The sequence below is a fragment of the Gymnoscopelus braueri genome (genome assembly GCF_963280865.1).
Source record: "Gymnoscopelus braueri genome assembly, chromosome: 8".
Classification (NCBI taxonomy): domain Eukaryota; kingdom Metazoa; phylum Chordata; class Actinopteri; order Myctophiformes; family Myctophidae; genus Gymnoscopelus; species Gymnoscopelus braueri.
Window position 1 is genome coordinate 8,157,831 of NC_137609.1, and position 18,489 is coordinate 8,176,319.

Here is an 18,489-nt window from a genome sequence, read left to right on the forward strand (position 1 = left end):
CACTGGAAAGGTTTTTCTCCAGTGTGGATACGCTGGTGCCTCTTGAAGGAACCTGACTTACTGAAATTCTTGTCACAATGCTTACAGAAGAAAGGTTTTTCTCCATTGTGGATACGCTGATGTCTTTTCAGAGAAGTTGGCCGTCTTTTCTCCAGTGTGGATACGCTGATGTGTCTTCAGGTTCTATAACCAGGTATTTAGTGTTGGTTTGTACTGCGAACAGCGTGGTAAAATCAGAATGTCGTTTCATGGATAAAGGTAGACTAAAAGAGTTATTAGTGACTAAACATTAGACTAAAATGCAAACAGTTTTTGTTGACAAAAAAATGTACTAAATACTTAAGGTTGTGTTGGACTAAGATAGGAACTAAAATGCTCGACTTTTTTTTTGACTACAACTTAACTAAATAAAAACAGGATGAGGTTGACTAAATATGATGAAAATCATAGTATCAAGGACGATTGAAACTGGACTAAGACTGAGACTGTCTGATGAAATCAACACTGTGTTTTTTCAGAGAAGCTGCCCAAACGAAACGCTGGTGTCGCTTTAGGGAACCTGACTGACTGAAAGTCTTGTCACAATGTTCACAGTGGAATGTTTTTTCTCCAGTGTGAATACGCTTGTGGCTATTCATGTCAGTTGATCGACTGAAACTCTTGTCGCACATTCTACAGTGGAAAGGTTTTTCTCCAGTGTGAACACGCTGGTGTGTTTTCAGGTGACCAGACTGCCTGAAACTCTTGTCACAATGTTTACAGTGGAAAGGTTTTTCTCCAGTGTGAACACGCTGGTGTGTTTTCAGGTTACCACTGAAACACTTGTTACAATATTTACAGTGATAAGGTCCATCTCCTTGTTTCGGGCTGGTTGTAGAGCTGTTGATTTGCTGACAGGCTGATGAGGTGATCTGTCCATCCCTCAGCATTTGCCGGTCGTTGTGTCTCCTCTTGATGTGTTTATGAAGGAAGACCTGAGATGTGAAGGAGTATGAACACTCAGAACAAGAGAAGAACTGAGTCTGGGAAGACTGGAACCTCACTCCTGAGAGAGGAGAGGGGAGGGGGACAGAGGGGAGGGCGAGAGAGAGAGGAAGAGAGAAGGAGAGAGGCTGGTTAAAAATGGTGAGTCCACATACAACTTTACAAGCTTCCATCATCAAACAAGTCCGTTCTTTAGGAGCATTACGGCTTCCCTGTTAACATTTCTGATTACATTTTTAATATTTTTCATCGACCTCTTTTATTCCACCTCTCAGTTTTCCCCACCCATGTAAGTCCTGTCCCTGTGTTTAACACTGACTCACCTCCACTGGTCTCTTCCCAATCATCACTGTCTTCAGTGACTTCAGTGTCAGATTCGAGCTCAACTTCAACTTCAGAACAGTGTGAAGAGATATGTTCATCATCAACTTCCCCTTTCACTGCTAGTAATGTCAACATTGACCCATCAGGCTCCTCTGGTCTTTGAAGTAACTCCTCCTGTTCCTCTTTAATGTGTGGAGAATCTGGTTCCTCCTGGAGCAGACTGGGGCTCCTCTCCTCTTTACACACAACCATGTGCAGGATGGCTAGGAGCAGAAAAATAACATGATAGTGAACACTGGATTCCTGAAGTGTAAACAAACATTTCCATCCTCCATGTTTCATGTACAAAAGGAGGTATTCACCTACTTAAGGTGCGTTCCCACTGAAAGATAACAAATCTTTCTAGTCACTTCATCGCGTCATTTTGGTCGCTGGGTGTTCCGATGGGACAAAATAGTTCATTTGCATGTTAAACTAATCGCCTCTTCAAGCTGTCATTCACTTAACATATGGAAACAGTGGACAATTCCAATAAAGCTTTAATCTAGCAGTTGTATGTGTGAAAATAAGAAAGATTCAGCAACTACAAGTTCTATTTCATACCTAAAATATTGATCATTTACAATCAAGCAGTGAAAAACACAAGCTTTTCCTCCTCCCAGCTGGCAGCTGTAGCCTACTGCCCAGGGACCCAATTTGTAAACACAGATATAAAATGCACACAGTCAGGGACCCCTCCAGCGTTAATTTAACTCTGGAGTGTACAAATGTAACCAAATGGACATGTAAGGGACCATTTTGGTTCAATTTTCTCAGGTATACAAAAACACCCAAAACGGCTCAGTTTCTGACTGTGCATCTACAAGGGCTTGTGTGTTTTCTTCGCTGGGTTATTGGATCCCGGCAGAGGAAATTTGGCCATAGGCAAAGCCATATAGTAATTTTTTTTTAAATACCACCAATAGATTATAATATAATCTATTGTTGACGTTTCTTCCAGTTAAGGGGAAGTTTTTCGTTGCCACTGTCGCAAAATTGCTTGCACAGGGTGGGACTGTCGGGTCTCTGCTCTACATGTAAAGTGTCTTGAGACAACTTGTAGTGATTTGACACTTTAATAAAAATTTCATTGAAATTGAATTGCACCCCTGCCCGACCACTTCGGTCTGCCGCCTCTGGACAACTGGTTGCCCCGTCGCTCAGAGGTCCTTCTGGCCGATCTACACGGTCGCGGCTTTTCTCTGTTCTGGCCCCACAGTGGTGGAATGAACTCCCCACTGATGTCAGGACAGCAGAGTCACTGCCAATCTTTCGCCGCAGGCTGAAAACCCACCTCTTCAGGAAACACTACCCTGACCCTTCCTCATAGCCTTTGCTACTTGTTGTCAAATATTTGTACAAGCTCTTGTTTTATTGTATCTTATTTACTTGATACACTTATTTATTTTAGCTCTTGCTCATTTGATTTAGCTATTTTTGAGCGGTGTAACTGCTCCTATAAGTGGGTTTAGGACCCATCCGTGATGAAAGTTTTTCTTTCCGTCACGAAGATTTGTCTTTCGCTGTGACGCCATGCTGTGGAAAACACGCCCATAGGCTAAGCTTTGCAGGACGTGCTGTGATTGGCTAGCGAGACACATGATGAAATTAACTTCAAACTTCGCAGACGCGCTGTGATTGGCTAGCGAGACGCATGATGAAATTAATAATAATGTAAAAAATTTAAGCACGTCACTTCGCAGGACGTGCTGTGATTGGCTACCGAGATGCATGATGAAATTAATAACTCATAAATAGCACCGCTCACTTCACACTGGGTGTGATTTTTCTCATCTATTTAAGACTTCTGGTGATTAGTAGTTTTCTTGCCTACCTAAATAATGTTGAATGCACTTATTGTAAGTCGCTTTGGATAAAAGCGTCTGCTAAATGACTGTAATGTAATGATTACACAAGGACATTATTTTGTTGTTTCTGCAACCAGACAGAATGAGTAATTTGTTTAATCATCAGGATATTATCATTGTCATGATATATTTTGTCATGATTATTTCTCAGTAAAATTAGATATAGTGACAGCCCTACAACAGAACAGAAAAACAATGATAAAAACATTCAAGAAAGAGCGAGCACATGAAACGTACCGAGGTGTGGGTGGTCTTCAGGTTCCTGTTTAATAGAGATAGCCCTGGCTGAGTCTGGAGAGTTCATCTTCACCTGTAGTCTGGACTCCACACACTGGCCTGAAATGAAGGAATTGAATAAGGACTTTAAAGATGGTGTTCCATGGTTCTTTTCCCCCTAAAACATAGTCATTAGGTATTATTATTATACTAGAGATTCAGGCCACTTACACCTACGTCACACTGCCCATCCGACCAATATGTCTGAGTCATAGTGTTGGGGGTTTGTCAGAGCAACCGTTGTACCCGTCTGTCTGTGTCCCTTTTGTGACCATATATGGAGATCCCTGATGTCATCAGTATATGCCCATATATGGGCATTCCCTCTTTTGCTCACATATATGGTGCTGACCTGGTGCTGACTGATTAGTTTGTGGCTGATGCCATGACGACACATTGAGGTTGGACAACACACTCCATATTTGGGCGTAGCTGCATTGGAAACTCCTTATATGGTTATGGCTGAGTCTGCATGACGTCAGAGGTCCGTCCTCCCATTAGTCATTTTAATATAGGATAAGGAGGATGAATGTTTTTCCAAAAATTGTACAGTAAGTGTTGAAATGATATTTTCATGTGTAGCTCCACCCACCAGTTCATCAGGTATTATACCTGGTTTGCACCTTAACACCACCCACCTGACCCAGTCCCTCCACCTCCTCCTACATGACCACCCACCTATCCTAGTCCCCCCACCCCCCTCCTCATGAAAGGACAGCCCATGGCTCTGCACAGTTGTTTACAAAAGGGTCTAGAACAGTGGTTGTCAAACTGACTTCTGGGGACCCCTAGCTGGGTCCTTGAGAGGGTTCCAGGGGACCCCCTGCAAAATGTTATGCTATCAAAATAAGTGTAACTAGTTTAAACCTGCCGTATATACGTAGGTGACCTGAAAATAGCAGATCTACAATGTATTGAATAATGATGCATCGGGATGAGACACATTGTGAGCTAGATCAGCTTCTTTTTTTTCTTTTACTTTTACTTTAAACTGGAAGATAATGGGATGAACAAGTACAACATGGTTCTTGCAGCATTATCCTTCAGGTTGTAGTTTAAGAAAACAGACAACTACATTATATTACTACAGCACAGCATGTATATAGTTAATGGGTTTGGAGCTAAACTGTTAATTTGCAGCCCATGAACAAGACAGGGAAACTATTTTCAATGCCATGCATTACCTGGATGGTCATTCTAGGCCTGACACACTACAGCATGACAAATGTTTAGTTGGTAAGGATTCAATGTCAGGTGCATGAAGACATGGAGCTCTAACTTCACTTGACAATCACATTAACATTACTGTGGACAGAGTAAATATCCTATTGGTTTAAGATACGTTTACACCTCGTTGCTTAAGTTATATGGAGATTAACCACTGTAATGATATAAAACACTGGTGTACCAAATAATCAACATGTGTGACTTGGTCGCAGCGGCCATTGTTGGGGCCGGAGGGTACATAAACAGCTTGTAAACAGTGACAGTGACATAGACCAGCCACACATGTACAGTGTGCACTGATCACTATGTAGTTGGCAAAGAAGTTTAATGTTTACAAACACAAACCACCGTCACTCTCTAGTCTTAAGCGTGTCTCTATCTGGTCTCTAGGCACAGTCTGACCCCTCACGGGCTATAGCATCAATCAATCAAACCAGTGCCATCTAATCAAACGGGCTATAGCGTCAAAAAGGGGGCATGGCGAACCTCAGACGACACGTGCCAACGTTACAATCATAATAGTGACGTCAACAACATGTTACAAAACAATGTATATCAATGTCTTGTTGCTGCTGCTATGGTTTGTGTTTATGATCACTTTATAACAAGCGAACAGCTAAGAGTAACTAGATTTATATTCCAACTTAAATTATGTTAATAAAGACAAAGATTAAACAAGACACGTTCCGTTCATCTTAAATGTTATAAATAGATGAAAGCCAACATGAATGAGTTTCTTTACCTGCTGTGTTTCAGTGGTTGAGCTGCTAACAAACGTCCTCCTGCTGCTTAACGACGACACTGTTTAGAAACGACACGTTTTACCTTTCTTTGCATTTTACTTTTATATAAATCTATGATATTTTAAAGTGTCAACAGTCAGTCAACACACCATGGGTGCGTTCGGATATTGCACACCGGAGCGCACTCGCCTATTAGTTTGTATTGGCCAGTGCGCTCAGTGCTGTATTTCCGAACGCACCCCATGTTGTTTTCACTACTGCATTGTGGGTATGTATGTTCTTCTTCTGACGACCACTTTGTCTAGACGCCAGTTTGAGTATTGCTGCCCCCTACTGTTGGTCTCTGGTACTGTCCATTGTTTATACACTGTAACAGTACTACAATATGCAGTGGTGGAAAGTAACTAAGTACATTCAAATATTGTACTTTTATTCCACTATAATTATTTGAAAACTTGAAGTTTTTATTTTTTATTTTTTTATTATTACAAAACATATGTAACCAAATGGACTTTTGAGGTTACTAAAAACATACACTACTGACTACGCCAGTTGGAATTTCACCAACAACCAATTAAGGTTTCAACTTTAGAAAAGGAGGTTCGTAACAGAGCTTAAAGAACTGGGTAGGGAGGCTCAGGAAAGACACCAAGTTAGAAAATATGACATTTTATTCACATTAAATTAAAAGCGGCTTGTAACAATTTAGGCCACAATGAATTAGTCATGGTCTTCTCAATAAGTTACCATTTCCTTTTGACTCAATAAACACATAAAATACACAGCAAACAAACAAAGCACACAGCACTACAAATAGGGTTTACTGAAATCTCAAAATCTGGCATATAAAAAGGGAGGACCAACATTCTAATTCAGTGGGTTTAAAACATTACCAGGTTAAATAAATACACATCTTCAACAACAAGTCAACATTACGTGCACGTAAAACCTAAAACCACTTACCACGGGGCGAGCAGAGTGCAGCGCACCTTCGCAGAAAGCTGCCTCACTTAAACAGTTTTAACCATAAGCATTACACATCATTTACAAATCAACCCCATACCAAAAACCCATCTCTTGCCGGTCACGCTGGATCCCACTCTGCTCGCTCCATGTTCAGTCTCCCTTTGTGCCACAACACACTGCTTTTAAAGAGCACTGGCACCACACCCACAAACACCTGCAATCAATAACAATCAATTAGTTGGTGTCAATGACACACCCACATAGACACTAGTAGGAATACAATAAATGACACGTCAATACTCCACCCGGTTACATCCACCCCAACTTTTACACAGCCATGTCCTCATGGCTCACAAAAATAATAAACAAGGCTACAGGATGGTCCTGCTCTCTGGAGGGGCCTCCATTGCTTCTGGTCAGTGACAGTCACATCACACCGACATTGGTCAGACTTGTAAGGGGTCGCCTGGATTCCAATACCGTTCCCAGCAGCACACTTTCCTAAAGGACCAGACAGATAGCAAAAACAGGACCTACCAGCAATTTACAGTCCCACCAGACCACACAACATTTAATTCCTGCCCATAACATTTATATCAAATTTATATTGCCCAACACCATCCCCTCAGTCATACCATCCGTGGGGAAGCTCCATGCCATCTGCACTCCTACCATGCGTCCCCCCTTTATGGGGTGGCTGCTCCTCATGGGCGATTCGACTCAACTTGGGCAGGGACAGGTCCACCGGGTGCCGTATAGGCATGGCCATCGCCCATAGCACCTGAACCTCAGTCCCCCTCACAGCCCAGCCACAGAGGCATTGCAGAAAGGAGTGGCTCCAGGGAAGTGGTCCCTTTGGACCACCTCCAACTTCCTTTAAGGACTGGCAACCAACCCGATCAAGCCTCTTAACGCCCAGTCCCTTGATGGGAAAGCCTGGACCCGCACTGGAGCTGCAGAGGCCAACCGCCTCAACGGCTCTCTCCCCCTAGATAACACATCTCACACACAGGGGTAATGGGGCAAACAATTAATACACATTACTTTGATAAAACCAATTAAAAACATTGCTGGTCTGGCAAAAGAGCAAATTCCACCTTCAGTCTCACCATGATGTTCCTCACCTAGCTCCCACCCAGTGCTCTGTCCTGCCGACTACGCCAAATGTAACCAAATGGACTTTTGAGGTTACTAAAAACATACACTACTGACTACGCCAGTTGGAATTTCACCAACAACCAATTAAGGTTTCAACTTTAGAAAAGGAGGTTCGTAACAGAGCTTAAAGAACTGGGTAGGGAGGCTCAGGAAAGACACCAAGTTAGAAAATATGACATTTTATTCACATTAAATTAAAAGCGGCTTGTAACAATTTAGGCCACAATGAATTAGTCATGGTCTTCTCAATAAGTTACCATTTCCTTTTGACTCAATAAACACATAAAATACACAGCAAACAAAGCACACAGCACTACAAATAGGGTTTACTGAAATCTCAAAATCTGGCATATAAAAAGGGAGGACCAACATTCTAATTCAGTGGGTTTAAAACATTACCAGGTTAAATAAATACACATCTTCAACAACAAGTCAACATTACGTGCACGTAAAACCTAAAACCACTTACCACGGGGCGAGCAGAGTGCAGCGCACCTTCGCAGAAAGCTGCCTCACTTAAACAGTTTTAACCATAAGCATTACACATCATTTACAAATCAACCCCATACCAAAAACCCATCTCTTGCCGGTCACGCTGGATCCCACTCTGCTCGCTCCATGTTCAGTCTCCCTTTGTGCCACAACACACTGCTTTTAAAGAGCACTGGCACCACACCCACAAACACCTGCAATCAATAACAATCAATTAGTTGGTGTCAATGACACACCCACATAGACACTAGTAGGAATACAATAAATGACACGTCAATACTCCACCCGGTTACACATACATGGCTTCAACCCTCTACATTCCGGCCATTTGAAAATAGCCGATCTACAAGCTCACACTTGTAGATCTGCTATTTTCAAAAAAATTGTATACATTTTATACATTTGAAAACTTATGAAATGGAACATTTACTGTCTACTTTAAGTATATTTTGATACCAAAACTTTTGTACTTTTACTCAAGTAAAAATGTAATTCCGGACTTTAACTTGTAACAGAGTATTTCTACCTTGCAGTATTGATACTTTTACTTAAGTAAAAAATGTGAGTACTTTTTCCACGACTGACAATATGTGACCTTCCAGACCTTTAGAGAAGAGAACATCCACCTGCAGCAGTTAATCCAACAACATTATGGAGTCAATTATTTATATTTTTTATTGATAATCAATAATTTAGTAAATTAATCGATTAATAATTGATCCCTATTTTGGACGTGTCATTATAAGCAAAAATCTTTCAAATTATAGTGAAAATATTATAAGTACAAGCTCAGTCACAATGAATCAAGATGTGATGCATTTTGAGCTTGTAGATCAGCCATTTTCACTAGTCTTGCACAACACAGTTAATCAATGTGTTGATATATATATATTATTGCATTAATCTGAAAAGTAATCTATAGAATGATCACTTACAAAATCATGGATAGTTTCAGCACTGCATCTATCACAGCTTTGAGCTTCCATCACTGCACATTGATGCTGCACAGGTCTGATCCTCACGTCCCACAGAAATGCAGTATAAAACACATAGTAATATGTACATGTAACATGTTTAATACATATACCATGTATTAAACATGTGTTAACCATATATTTTTTAAACTATGTGAATATATCAATATTTCTATGATAGGCTATATTCATAATGCAGGATGAATTCAGATTGTGACAAAGAAGCTATTTTTGTAGTAGAAATACTACAAGTCATGGAGAAGAGAATAATGGAATACAGTTCAGAGTTTGGTTATTGTTCCAGAATGTTCTAGTAAACAGGAAAATAGAAAATAGTAGATTGATTGTAATGGATGAATTGCACTGGGTCAGGCCGACCTAAAATGGTGTAATTTATCATGAGATTTCATATTATTGTGTGCTAAGATGTAGGGCCACAAAAAGGTCTAAAGAGACACCCACAATCCTATTTCATCAGTCCTGTCTGCAGGACTCTGACTCTGTTGGTGTATTAACAAATGTATATATATATATATATATATATATATATATATATATATATATATATATATATATATATATATATATATATATATATATAACAAAAAAGGGGACTCCTGCACATCCAAAAAAAACCGTTGGAGGTGCAAGTCTAGTCAGCAGGCATATAAATTGTAAAAAAGGTAAAAGACCTTCAAAGAAGGGACTGCACACTCTAGGGAACAGATGGACAACTTACTACTGCATTATAGTATTTTATTAGCACGATATATATATATATATATATATATATATATATATATATATATATATATATATATATATATATATATATACACATACACACTTCTAAAAATGCATAGCTGCATATATGGTTACTGTTAACACTTAAAACAAATTGAGGAAATGAAGGATTGAGGAAATGAAGGATTTAAAAGTGAAAAAAACAAACAAGCGACGAGTGTTAACAGACACCTCTGTTGACAGGAGCAGTTATAATAGCAATAATATTTCTGCTTTTCTATCCACCTCCCTACCAACATACAGGTGTTTAATTTGATCCTCCCAGTGAGCTAACTTATAGCAAAACGTGTTTCCCTTGGTGTGAATAAACTGGTGTCATTTTAGATTACTAAAACAACTGATACTCTCGTCGCTACGTTTACAGTAGAAAGGTTTTTCTCCAGTGTGAACACGCTGGTGTGCCTTCAGGGAACGTGACTCACTGAAACACTTGTCACAATGTTTACAGTGGAATGTTTTTTCTCCAGTGTGGATACGCTGGTGTCTCTTCAGGTTATCTGAGTTATTGAAACTCTTGTTACAATGTTTACAGTGGAAAGGTTTTTCTCCAGTGTGAACACGCTGGTGTGCCTTCAGGGAACGTGACTCACTGAAACACTTGTCACAATGTTTACAGTGGAAAGGTTTTTCTCTGGTGTGGATACGCTGGTGTCTCTTCAGGGCACCACACTCACTGAAACACTTGTTACAATATTTACAGTGATAAGGTTTATCTCCTTGTTTCGGGCTGGTTGTAGAGCTGGTGATTTGCTGACAGGCTGATGAGGTGATCTGTCGATTCCTCAGCATTTGGCAGTAGAGGTCGTTGTGTTTACTCCTGATGTGTTTATGGAGGAAGATCTGAGATGTGAAGGAGTATGAACACTCAGAACAAGAGAAGAACTGAGTCTGGGAAGACTGGAACCTCACTCCTGCGAGAGGGGGGGGGAGAGAGGAGGACAGAAGGGGAGAAGGCAGGTTAAAAAGTGGTAGAGTACACATACAACCTGAAAGCTTCCATCATCAAACAAGTCTGTTGTTTAGCTTCCCTGTTAAAATGTCTGATTTAATTGTATTTTTCATGGACCTCTTTTATTCCACCTCCCAGTTTTCCACACCCATGTAGGTCCTGTCCCTGTGTTTAACACTGACTGACCTCCACTGGTCTCCTCCCAATCATCACTGTCTTCAGTGACTTCAGTGTCAGATTCAAGCTCAACTTCAACTTCAGAACAGTGTGAAGAGATGTCTTCATCATCATCTTCACTTTTCACTGCTAGTAATGTCAACATTGACCCAACAGGCTCCTCTGGTCTTTGAAGTAACTCCTCCTGTTCCTCTTTAATGTGTGGAGGCTCTGGTTCCTCCTGGAGCAGACTGGGGCTCCTCTCCTCTTTACACACAGCCATGTGCAGGATGTCTAGTTGGAGCAGAAAAAAAACATGATTGCTAACATTGGAATCCTGAAGTGTAAATAAACATTTCCATCCTCCATGTTCCATGTACAAAAGGAGGCATCACCTACTTAATGACCTCTACACACTGTACGATATTTGACCTGATTTGGCTCTCGGGATATTTTTTGGTGATCGCCGAGAAAACCACCGATCTCAGTCCAGATCGGGCGTTCCTCGGCGAGGTGTTGATCGCGCAGTGTGTAAGGTACTCCGAGAAGAAACACCCCGATAAATTGCGGTCGGCGAGCGGTTCCCGATAATTTTTACTTTTCTAGCATGTTGGATATTTGGGTTTGTCGGATCCGATGAGAGCCGTGCTGCAGCCAATGAGAACACATTACAGCCACGCACCGGCCGGTCCGTGGCTAGTCCTCCCGCATAGAACCGCAATATTACCGTACAGACAGTCCAGTCCTGTATTAGATAAACATGATAAACAGATTGATAGAGTGAGCGAGCCTGCTCGACAATGGGGCTGTTTATTAGGGCTTGCAGACAGAGAGAGAGAGAGAGAGAGAGAGAGCTGTGTGTATGTGTGTGTGTGTGTGTGTGACGCAGGTATGTGTCTCTGAACAGTATTGCCAGGTTTTGTGCGAGAAATAAGCAACCAGGTCTATGAAAACAAGCCCAACAAAAGCGACTATAGGCTGCATGAGCACTTTAAACCTATATACAAATAAAATAGCCGATCTACAAGCTCACAACGCGTCGCAGCTATTTTCAAAGAAAAAAAGCAACATTAAGAAATAAAGCCAAATAAGCAACTACACTTTGGAAATAAGCTAAAAAGAAACGCAACCACCAATATTTTTTACAAGCAACTCGCTTATAATAAGCGGACACGGCAACACTGGTTGACTTTTGAAACGTTTGTTTAAGAGAGGGAGAGAGAGCGAAATACAGAGAAATTGAGAATTATTTAATGTCAATCATTAGCGTCTTGTCTCGGTCTCGTGCATATATCACGGGAGCCTTTCACGTTTTCGTGAGACGTTTGGAATAAAAACAAATGTATTGTATTGGGTCGGGATCACATCGTGGTGAAATACAGTATCTTGTAATCAGTGAATCCCTGTCGCCGAGCAATCAATCGTGCGAGAATCACAACGATATATTTAGCCCGATTTCAAGAGAGAAACTCGTGCAATGTGAAATGCTTAACGATCTGTTCACTCGCCGACCATTTCAAATATCGTACAGTGTGTAGAGGTCTTAAGGTGCATTCCCACTGAAAGATAAAGAATCTTTCTAGTCACTTGAATCTCATCATTTTGGTCGCTGGGTGTTGCGATGGGACAAAAGTGTTCATTTGCATGTTCAACTAATCGCCTCTTCAAGCTGTCAATCACTAAACTTATGGAAACAGTACACAATTCTAATAAAGTTTTAAAGTAGAAGTTGTATGTGTGAAAATAAGAAAGATTCAGCAACTACAAGTTCTATTTCGTGACTAAAATATTGATCATTTACAATCAAGCTGTGAAAAACACACACAAAGCGTGTGTTCACATACTACAGATATAAAATGTACACAGGACCCCCTACAGTGTTAATTTACTGGTGTTAATTTAACTCTGGAGTGTATAAATGGAACCAAATGGACATGTAAGGGACCATTTTGTTCAATTGTGCACACTCACAGGTATACAAAAACTCCCATAACGGCTCAGTGTCTGGCTGTGCGTCTACAAGGGCTTGTGTGTTGTCTTTGCTGTGTTATTGGTTCCCGGCAGAGGAAATTTGGCCTTAGGCCAAGCCACATTAAAAACAATGACCACGAAAGTGGAAAAAGCGTCATATACACGTTCTTCTATTCATAGAGAACCCTAATGCGTTTCGTATAGAACAGGGTTTGTCTTTATGTATGTACAGTATGTATTTCCCCTCAAAAGTAGACCAATCACATCTCATGCCGTTAAGTGCATGACATGATGACACAGAAACATCTCCACACATGAAAGCTTGAAATGTCAGGTGAAAGTTGGGTCATAGTTTAAAATCTATGTAAAATACTTTTATAGCGTGGCTCTGTACGTCTAGAAATAGGTCTGTGAGTCTGCTAATCCGTCTGTCTGTGTGTCCGGGACGAATCTCACAAACCGTTTTGACGATCAGCGCCAAATTTCTGCACGCTGATCAAGGAAGTATTTTTCCACTTCTGATAGAATGTACTATGTACAATGTGAAGTTATATGGTGCAGTTTTTCTATTAGTGTAGCATTTGCGCAAAAGAGATGTGCTTTTTGGTTATGGTAATTAGCTCATGCTCATTTGATTTAGCTATTTTGTCTCATCTGTTTAAGGAAATAGGTAGCTGATATATTGCACTTTTACCTTAGCGCTAGGTATACTCTTGGTTGCTTGTTTTTGCAGATAATGCACTAAAGACTTCTGGTGATTAGTAGTTTTCGTTCCCTACCTATGTTGAATGCACTTATTGTAAGTCGCTTTGGATAAAAGCGTCTGCTAAATGACTGTAATGTAATGTAATGTAATGTAATGTAATGAGACAAACAAGGTTAAAGGAGAATACCGGACAAATTAAGTGTTGTCTTTGATGTCTCGTTACTCACCGACCGACGTGAAAAGTGGCGTTCTTTTTTTCCATCGATTCCCCTGTCGTCATTTTTTAAACCCCCTCCGTTGTCAGAATGGGAGCGCGTGGGTTAGGGAGATTCGTCTATTATAACCGAGGCAAAGTAGTTTTTCTCTCAACCTGGCAACACGAGTTGCCAGGTTCTGGAAAGAAACAAGCATCCAGTGTTAAATTGTTCGCCATTAACGGTGGCCTCGCAGGAAATTTCAACGCATGTTTGACTATCATGAGACTCCACAATGACTAGCAGTAGAGAGAAAAACAACTTTGCCTCGGTTATAATAGACGAATCTCCCTAACCCACGCGCTCCCATTCTGACAACGGAGGGGGTTTAAAAAATGACGACAGGGGAATCGATGGAAAAAAAGAACGCCACTTTTCACGTCGGTCGGTGAGTAACGAGACATCAAAGACAACACTTAATTTGTCCGGTATTCTCCTTTAACAATGAATTTTGAGAGATCTTTTAATGATATTAGCTACATATCAGCATGATTATTATCAGTTGTCAAGATATTTCTGCAATGGTTATTGTACAGTGAAAATTATATATTGTTACAGTTCTACAACAGAACAGAAAAAAATCACAGAAATAAAAAGCATGTGAAACTTACTGAGTGGGTGGTCTTCAGGTTCCTCCTGCTTAATAGAAATGTCCCTGGCTGAGTCTGGAGAGTTCATCTTCACCTGCAGTCTGGACTCCACACACTGGTCTGAAATGAAGGAATTGAATAAGGACTTTAATAACTGGAGACGTAGTGGTGTCAAGAATAACAGTAATATTTGCAGAGGGTAAAGGCAATATAAGCTCAACTCTCCAACATATGAATCTTGGGTGCAAAGATTATAGGATTCATATATTATGGAATAAATCATTCGTAATTTAAGATTACACAAGGAAAAATGTGACAAAATTGAATAAGGTGAAAGTAGCCAATCTGTTTTTTATGTTTCTGCAACCAGACAGGATGAGCAATTTGTTTAATCATCAGGATATTATCATTGTCATGATATAATTTGTCATGATTATTTCTGATATAGTGACAGTCCTACAACAGAATAGATTTTTTTTTATAAAAACATTCAACATTCAACATTCAAGAAAGAGCGAGCACATGAAACTTACCGAGGTGTGGGTGGTCTTCAGGTTCCTGTTTAATAGAGATAGCCCTGGCTGAGTCTGGAGAGTTCATCTTCACCTGCAGTCTGGACTCACACACTGGTCTGAAATGAGGGAATTGAATAAGGACTTTAAAGATGGGGTTCCATGGTTCTTTTCCCCCTAAAACATAGTCATTAAGTCACACTGCCCATCCGACCAATATGTCTGAGTCATAGTGTTGGAGGTTTGTCAGAGCAACCGTTGTACCCGTCTGTCTGTGTCCTTTTTGTGCCCATATGGAGATCCCTGATGTCATCAGTATAGACACACACGGGCTGACACGGGAGCCTACAAATTCACACCCACTTTTGAGACAGCGCCGCTACTCGAGGTCCGTTAGAACGATGAACTGCAGCTCTCAATGCAACCTCTATGAGAGGCACTGTAAAATACCGTAATTTCAGTGGATAACTACTGAGGCTGTAGCGATTATTTTTTGTGTTCTAATAAAGTGTCCCATTTGTTTGGTTTGTCCTTTTTAACGTGACTTACCTGCCATCTCAATATACAACCCACAATATACTATAATATACTCCATCAGTGTGTCAAATGTTCTAGCATCTGAAATCTAAGGTTTAAGTGGTCGCATGGTATATAAGTCACGGACGCATCCCTTGAGGTTTTCAATACCAGATACGTTTGTGTCTCTCATGTATCATTTTTATAGGCTATTTATTTTTGGACACTTATCCAAACAGCATCTTGCAAGGCTATTTGTATATTAATACTAACCTGGAGTATTCACTAAGTAGTTGACAATGTCGGGATATGTCACTCTTCCATTTAGTTGGGTTATTTCCCCAATTTACATTCAGGCAAGTTAATACAACAACGGTAAACCCACGCGTTTTAATTTGTCATGTACCGTCGGAGCTCCGTGGTGGGTAGAAAATTAATATAAGCCTATGAGATGTTCAAAATATAGAAATATGAACAAAGTCAGTCGGGATTGGGATGAGAATTCCCCACTTTGGACGCTCGGCGCTCGTAAAGACAGTGATGTCACTGAAATGCGACTACTATGTCTGTCTGCCGTCTCCCCTCTGCTGTGTTAACATTATGGGTAATCCATTCAAGTGGCAAATTAAATGTGAAACATCAACAATTAAGAAAACAAGATGATATGTTGACAAAGACACTCCATACATTTGAAACACATTTTTATATATAGTCGGTCTATCCCATATATGCACATGACCATATATGCATATGACCATATACTGTATGCACATGACATGACCATATAGGGGCATAGCGGTACGATCTGTGGCTCTCTGTATCTGTCAGTCCTTGTCCCTTTTATGCCCATACTGTGGAGATCGCTGTATGTCATCAGTATATTCCCATATATGGGCATGCCCTCTTTTGTACCCATATATGGTGCCGACCAGAGCCTTCTATTGGAGTTACGTCAACTAGGGCAGTGGTTCTCAAACTTTTTCATGTCAAGGACCCCCAAATTGACACTTAATAGCCCGCGGACGACCCATTTGAAAGGATATGCCGAGGCCCCCCCATAAGCGCAGATTTTTTAGCAGTGATTTTCAACCATTTTAATTTCAAGGACCCCCAATTTGCCATGCATTAGGCTATAAGGACCCCCATTTAATTGCAATTCTATCTCTGGGACCCCAATTTATATTGTAACATTCACCCATCAAAATGCATAAAATCAGTGTAACCAGTTTAAACCTACCGTATACATAGGTTATCTGAAAATAGCAGATCTACAAGGTATTGAATAATGATGCATGAGACACATTGTGAGCTATATCAGTTTTTTTCTTTTTCAACTGGAAAATAATGGGATGAGCAGGTACAACATGGCTCTTGCAGAATTATCCTTCAGGTTGTTGAGTACAATATTCCTGGATTAAGAAAACAGACAACTATGTACATAGTTAATGGGTTTGGAGCTAAACTGTTAATTTGCAGCCCATGGTTGCCACTGTCGCAAAATTGCCTGCTCAGGGTGGGACTGTCGGGTCTCTGCTCTACATGTGTTGTCTTGAGACAACTTGTTGTGATTTGACACTTTAATACAATTTAATTGAAATGATCAAGACTACTTTCAATGCCATACATTACCTTGATGCGTCATTCTAGACCTGACACACTACAGCATGACAAATGTTTAGTTGGTAAGGATTTAGCCCTGGTTCAGAGCGTTAGTGAGTTCCCTCTAACGCCCTGGAAGACCCCTCGCTCTGCGCTTGTACAAGGAATTCCACTGCCCTGCGGGTGCTCAAGAGTAGTGAAAATAAACAAAACCATTTCGCTACTCACAGAAGCAAAGGCTGTTTTGTGTTGTTGAAAGTCTATTCTCGGAGGTGGGAAGCCTCTCAGCACCCCACCTACTCTGTAAAATACACTTTTTGGGCAGAAAATTAAATATGTCAGCGAGACGGAAATTATTTTTATTTACTCCACAGTGTCCTCTACAGATCTGGAAACCCCCATTTTTTCTTCTCTTGTACATATTTTTCACTCTTCATACTAGTAACCTGTAAGCTGATTATATGACGTTCTGTATAGTAGTGTGTATATCTGAGCTGTCTGTCTCTTATATGTCATCATGATTTGTGTGCATGGGGTTCTCATCTTAAACAAGCTCAGTGCTTAATGAGTCTTCCAGTTTAGTAGAGCTTGTATTGTGAATTTGTACTTCCATGTACTGATGTTCTCATGTCTTACTAAATAAAGTACATCAATCAATCAATGGGTATGTTCTTCTGACCACTTTGTCTAGACGCCAGTTGCTGCCCCCACTGTTGGTCTCGGGTACTGTCCATTATTTATATACAGTAGCCTATGTGACCTTCCAGGCCTGTAGAGAAGAGAACATACATCTATAGGAGTGCAACAGTTAATCCAACTTATCAAGTTTAATGATTAATGCTTAATCATTAATGTAATAAATTAACCGATTCATAATCGATTTTGAGCTTGTAGATGAGCTATTTTCAAAAGTCTTGCACAACACGATTGTACAACATAGTATAAAATAGGCCCGATGCCATTCATCAATTAGTTGGTATACAAACAATAACAAAAAACAGCTTCTCGAAGTAATCTATAGATTAATTGATAGGAAAAAAATCATGGATAGTTCCATCTCTATATCCATCACTGCACATTGATGCTGCTCATAGAAATGCAGGAACATACACAATCCATCACTGCACATTGATGCTGCTCATAGAAATGCAGGATACAACATACACCAACATATACCATGTTACATGATACAACACATACCTACCTATTAACCTATACAATGTTACAGGATTAACCACTTATTAAACATGTGTTAACCATATAATTGTCAAACTGTGCAAATATATCAATATCTCTACGATACATTCAGACTGTGACAGAAGCTATTTCGGAGCTGAATTATTCTTTATATGAAGTTATTGTATGGAGAAGAGAATGAATG

General features: G+C 40.3%; 2 protein-coding genes across 2 annotated transcripts in view; both read right to left on the reverse strand.

Moving 5' to 3' along the window:
• The window catches only part of LOC308090667 (uncharacterized protein), a gene marked incomplete at its 3' end in the record, with an annotated part of 107,745 nt that overhangs the window by 15,105 nt on the left and 74,151 nt on the right, over nt 1-18,489 (reverse strand). Inside the window, exon 4 of the mRNA XM_080435933.1 lies at nt 14,503-14,601. Coding sequence (XP_080292059.1) covers nt 14,503-14,601 — 99 coding nt within the window. The remainder of the gene's footprint in view (nt 1-14,502; nt 14,602-18,489) is intronic.
• On the reverse strand, nt 141-5,596 carry LOC308089893 (uncharacterized protein). The gene is made up of 4 exons (XM_080434846.1): nt 5,461-5,596; nt 3,453-3,551; nt 1,308-1,571; nt 141-1,045 (listed from the first exon to the last, which is right to left on the reverse strand). Exons 2-4 carry the CDS (start codon nt 3,517-3,519, stop codon nt 474-476), a joined length of 903 nt encoding a protein of 300 aa, XP_080290972.1. The 5' UTR covers nt 3,520-3,551; nt 5,461-5,596; the 3' UTR covers nt 141-473.

Bases quoted from the DNA above. Each gene is read 5' to 3' on its own strand.
- LOC308089893 (XM_080434846.1), bottom strand. From the start codon at position 3,519: ATGAACTCTCCAGACTCAGCCAGGGCTATCTCTATTAAACAGGAACCT. The intron at 1,572-3,452 runs GTACGTTTCATG...TTCTGCTCCTAG, and splicing joins TGAAGACCACCCACACCTCG to CCATCCTGCACATGGTTGTG. The intron at 1,046-1,307 runs GTGAGTCAGTGT...CTCCTCTCTCAG, and splicing joins TTGGGAAGAGACCAGTGGAG to GAGTGAGGTTCCAGTCTTCC.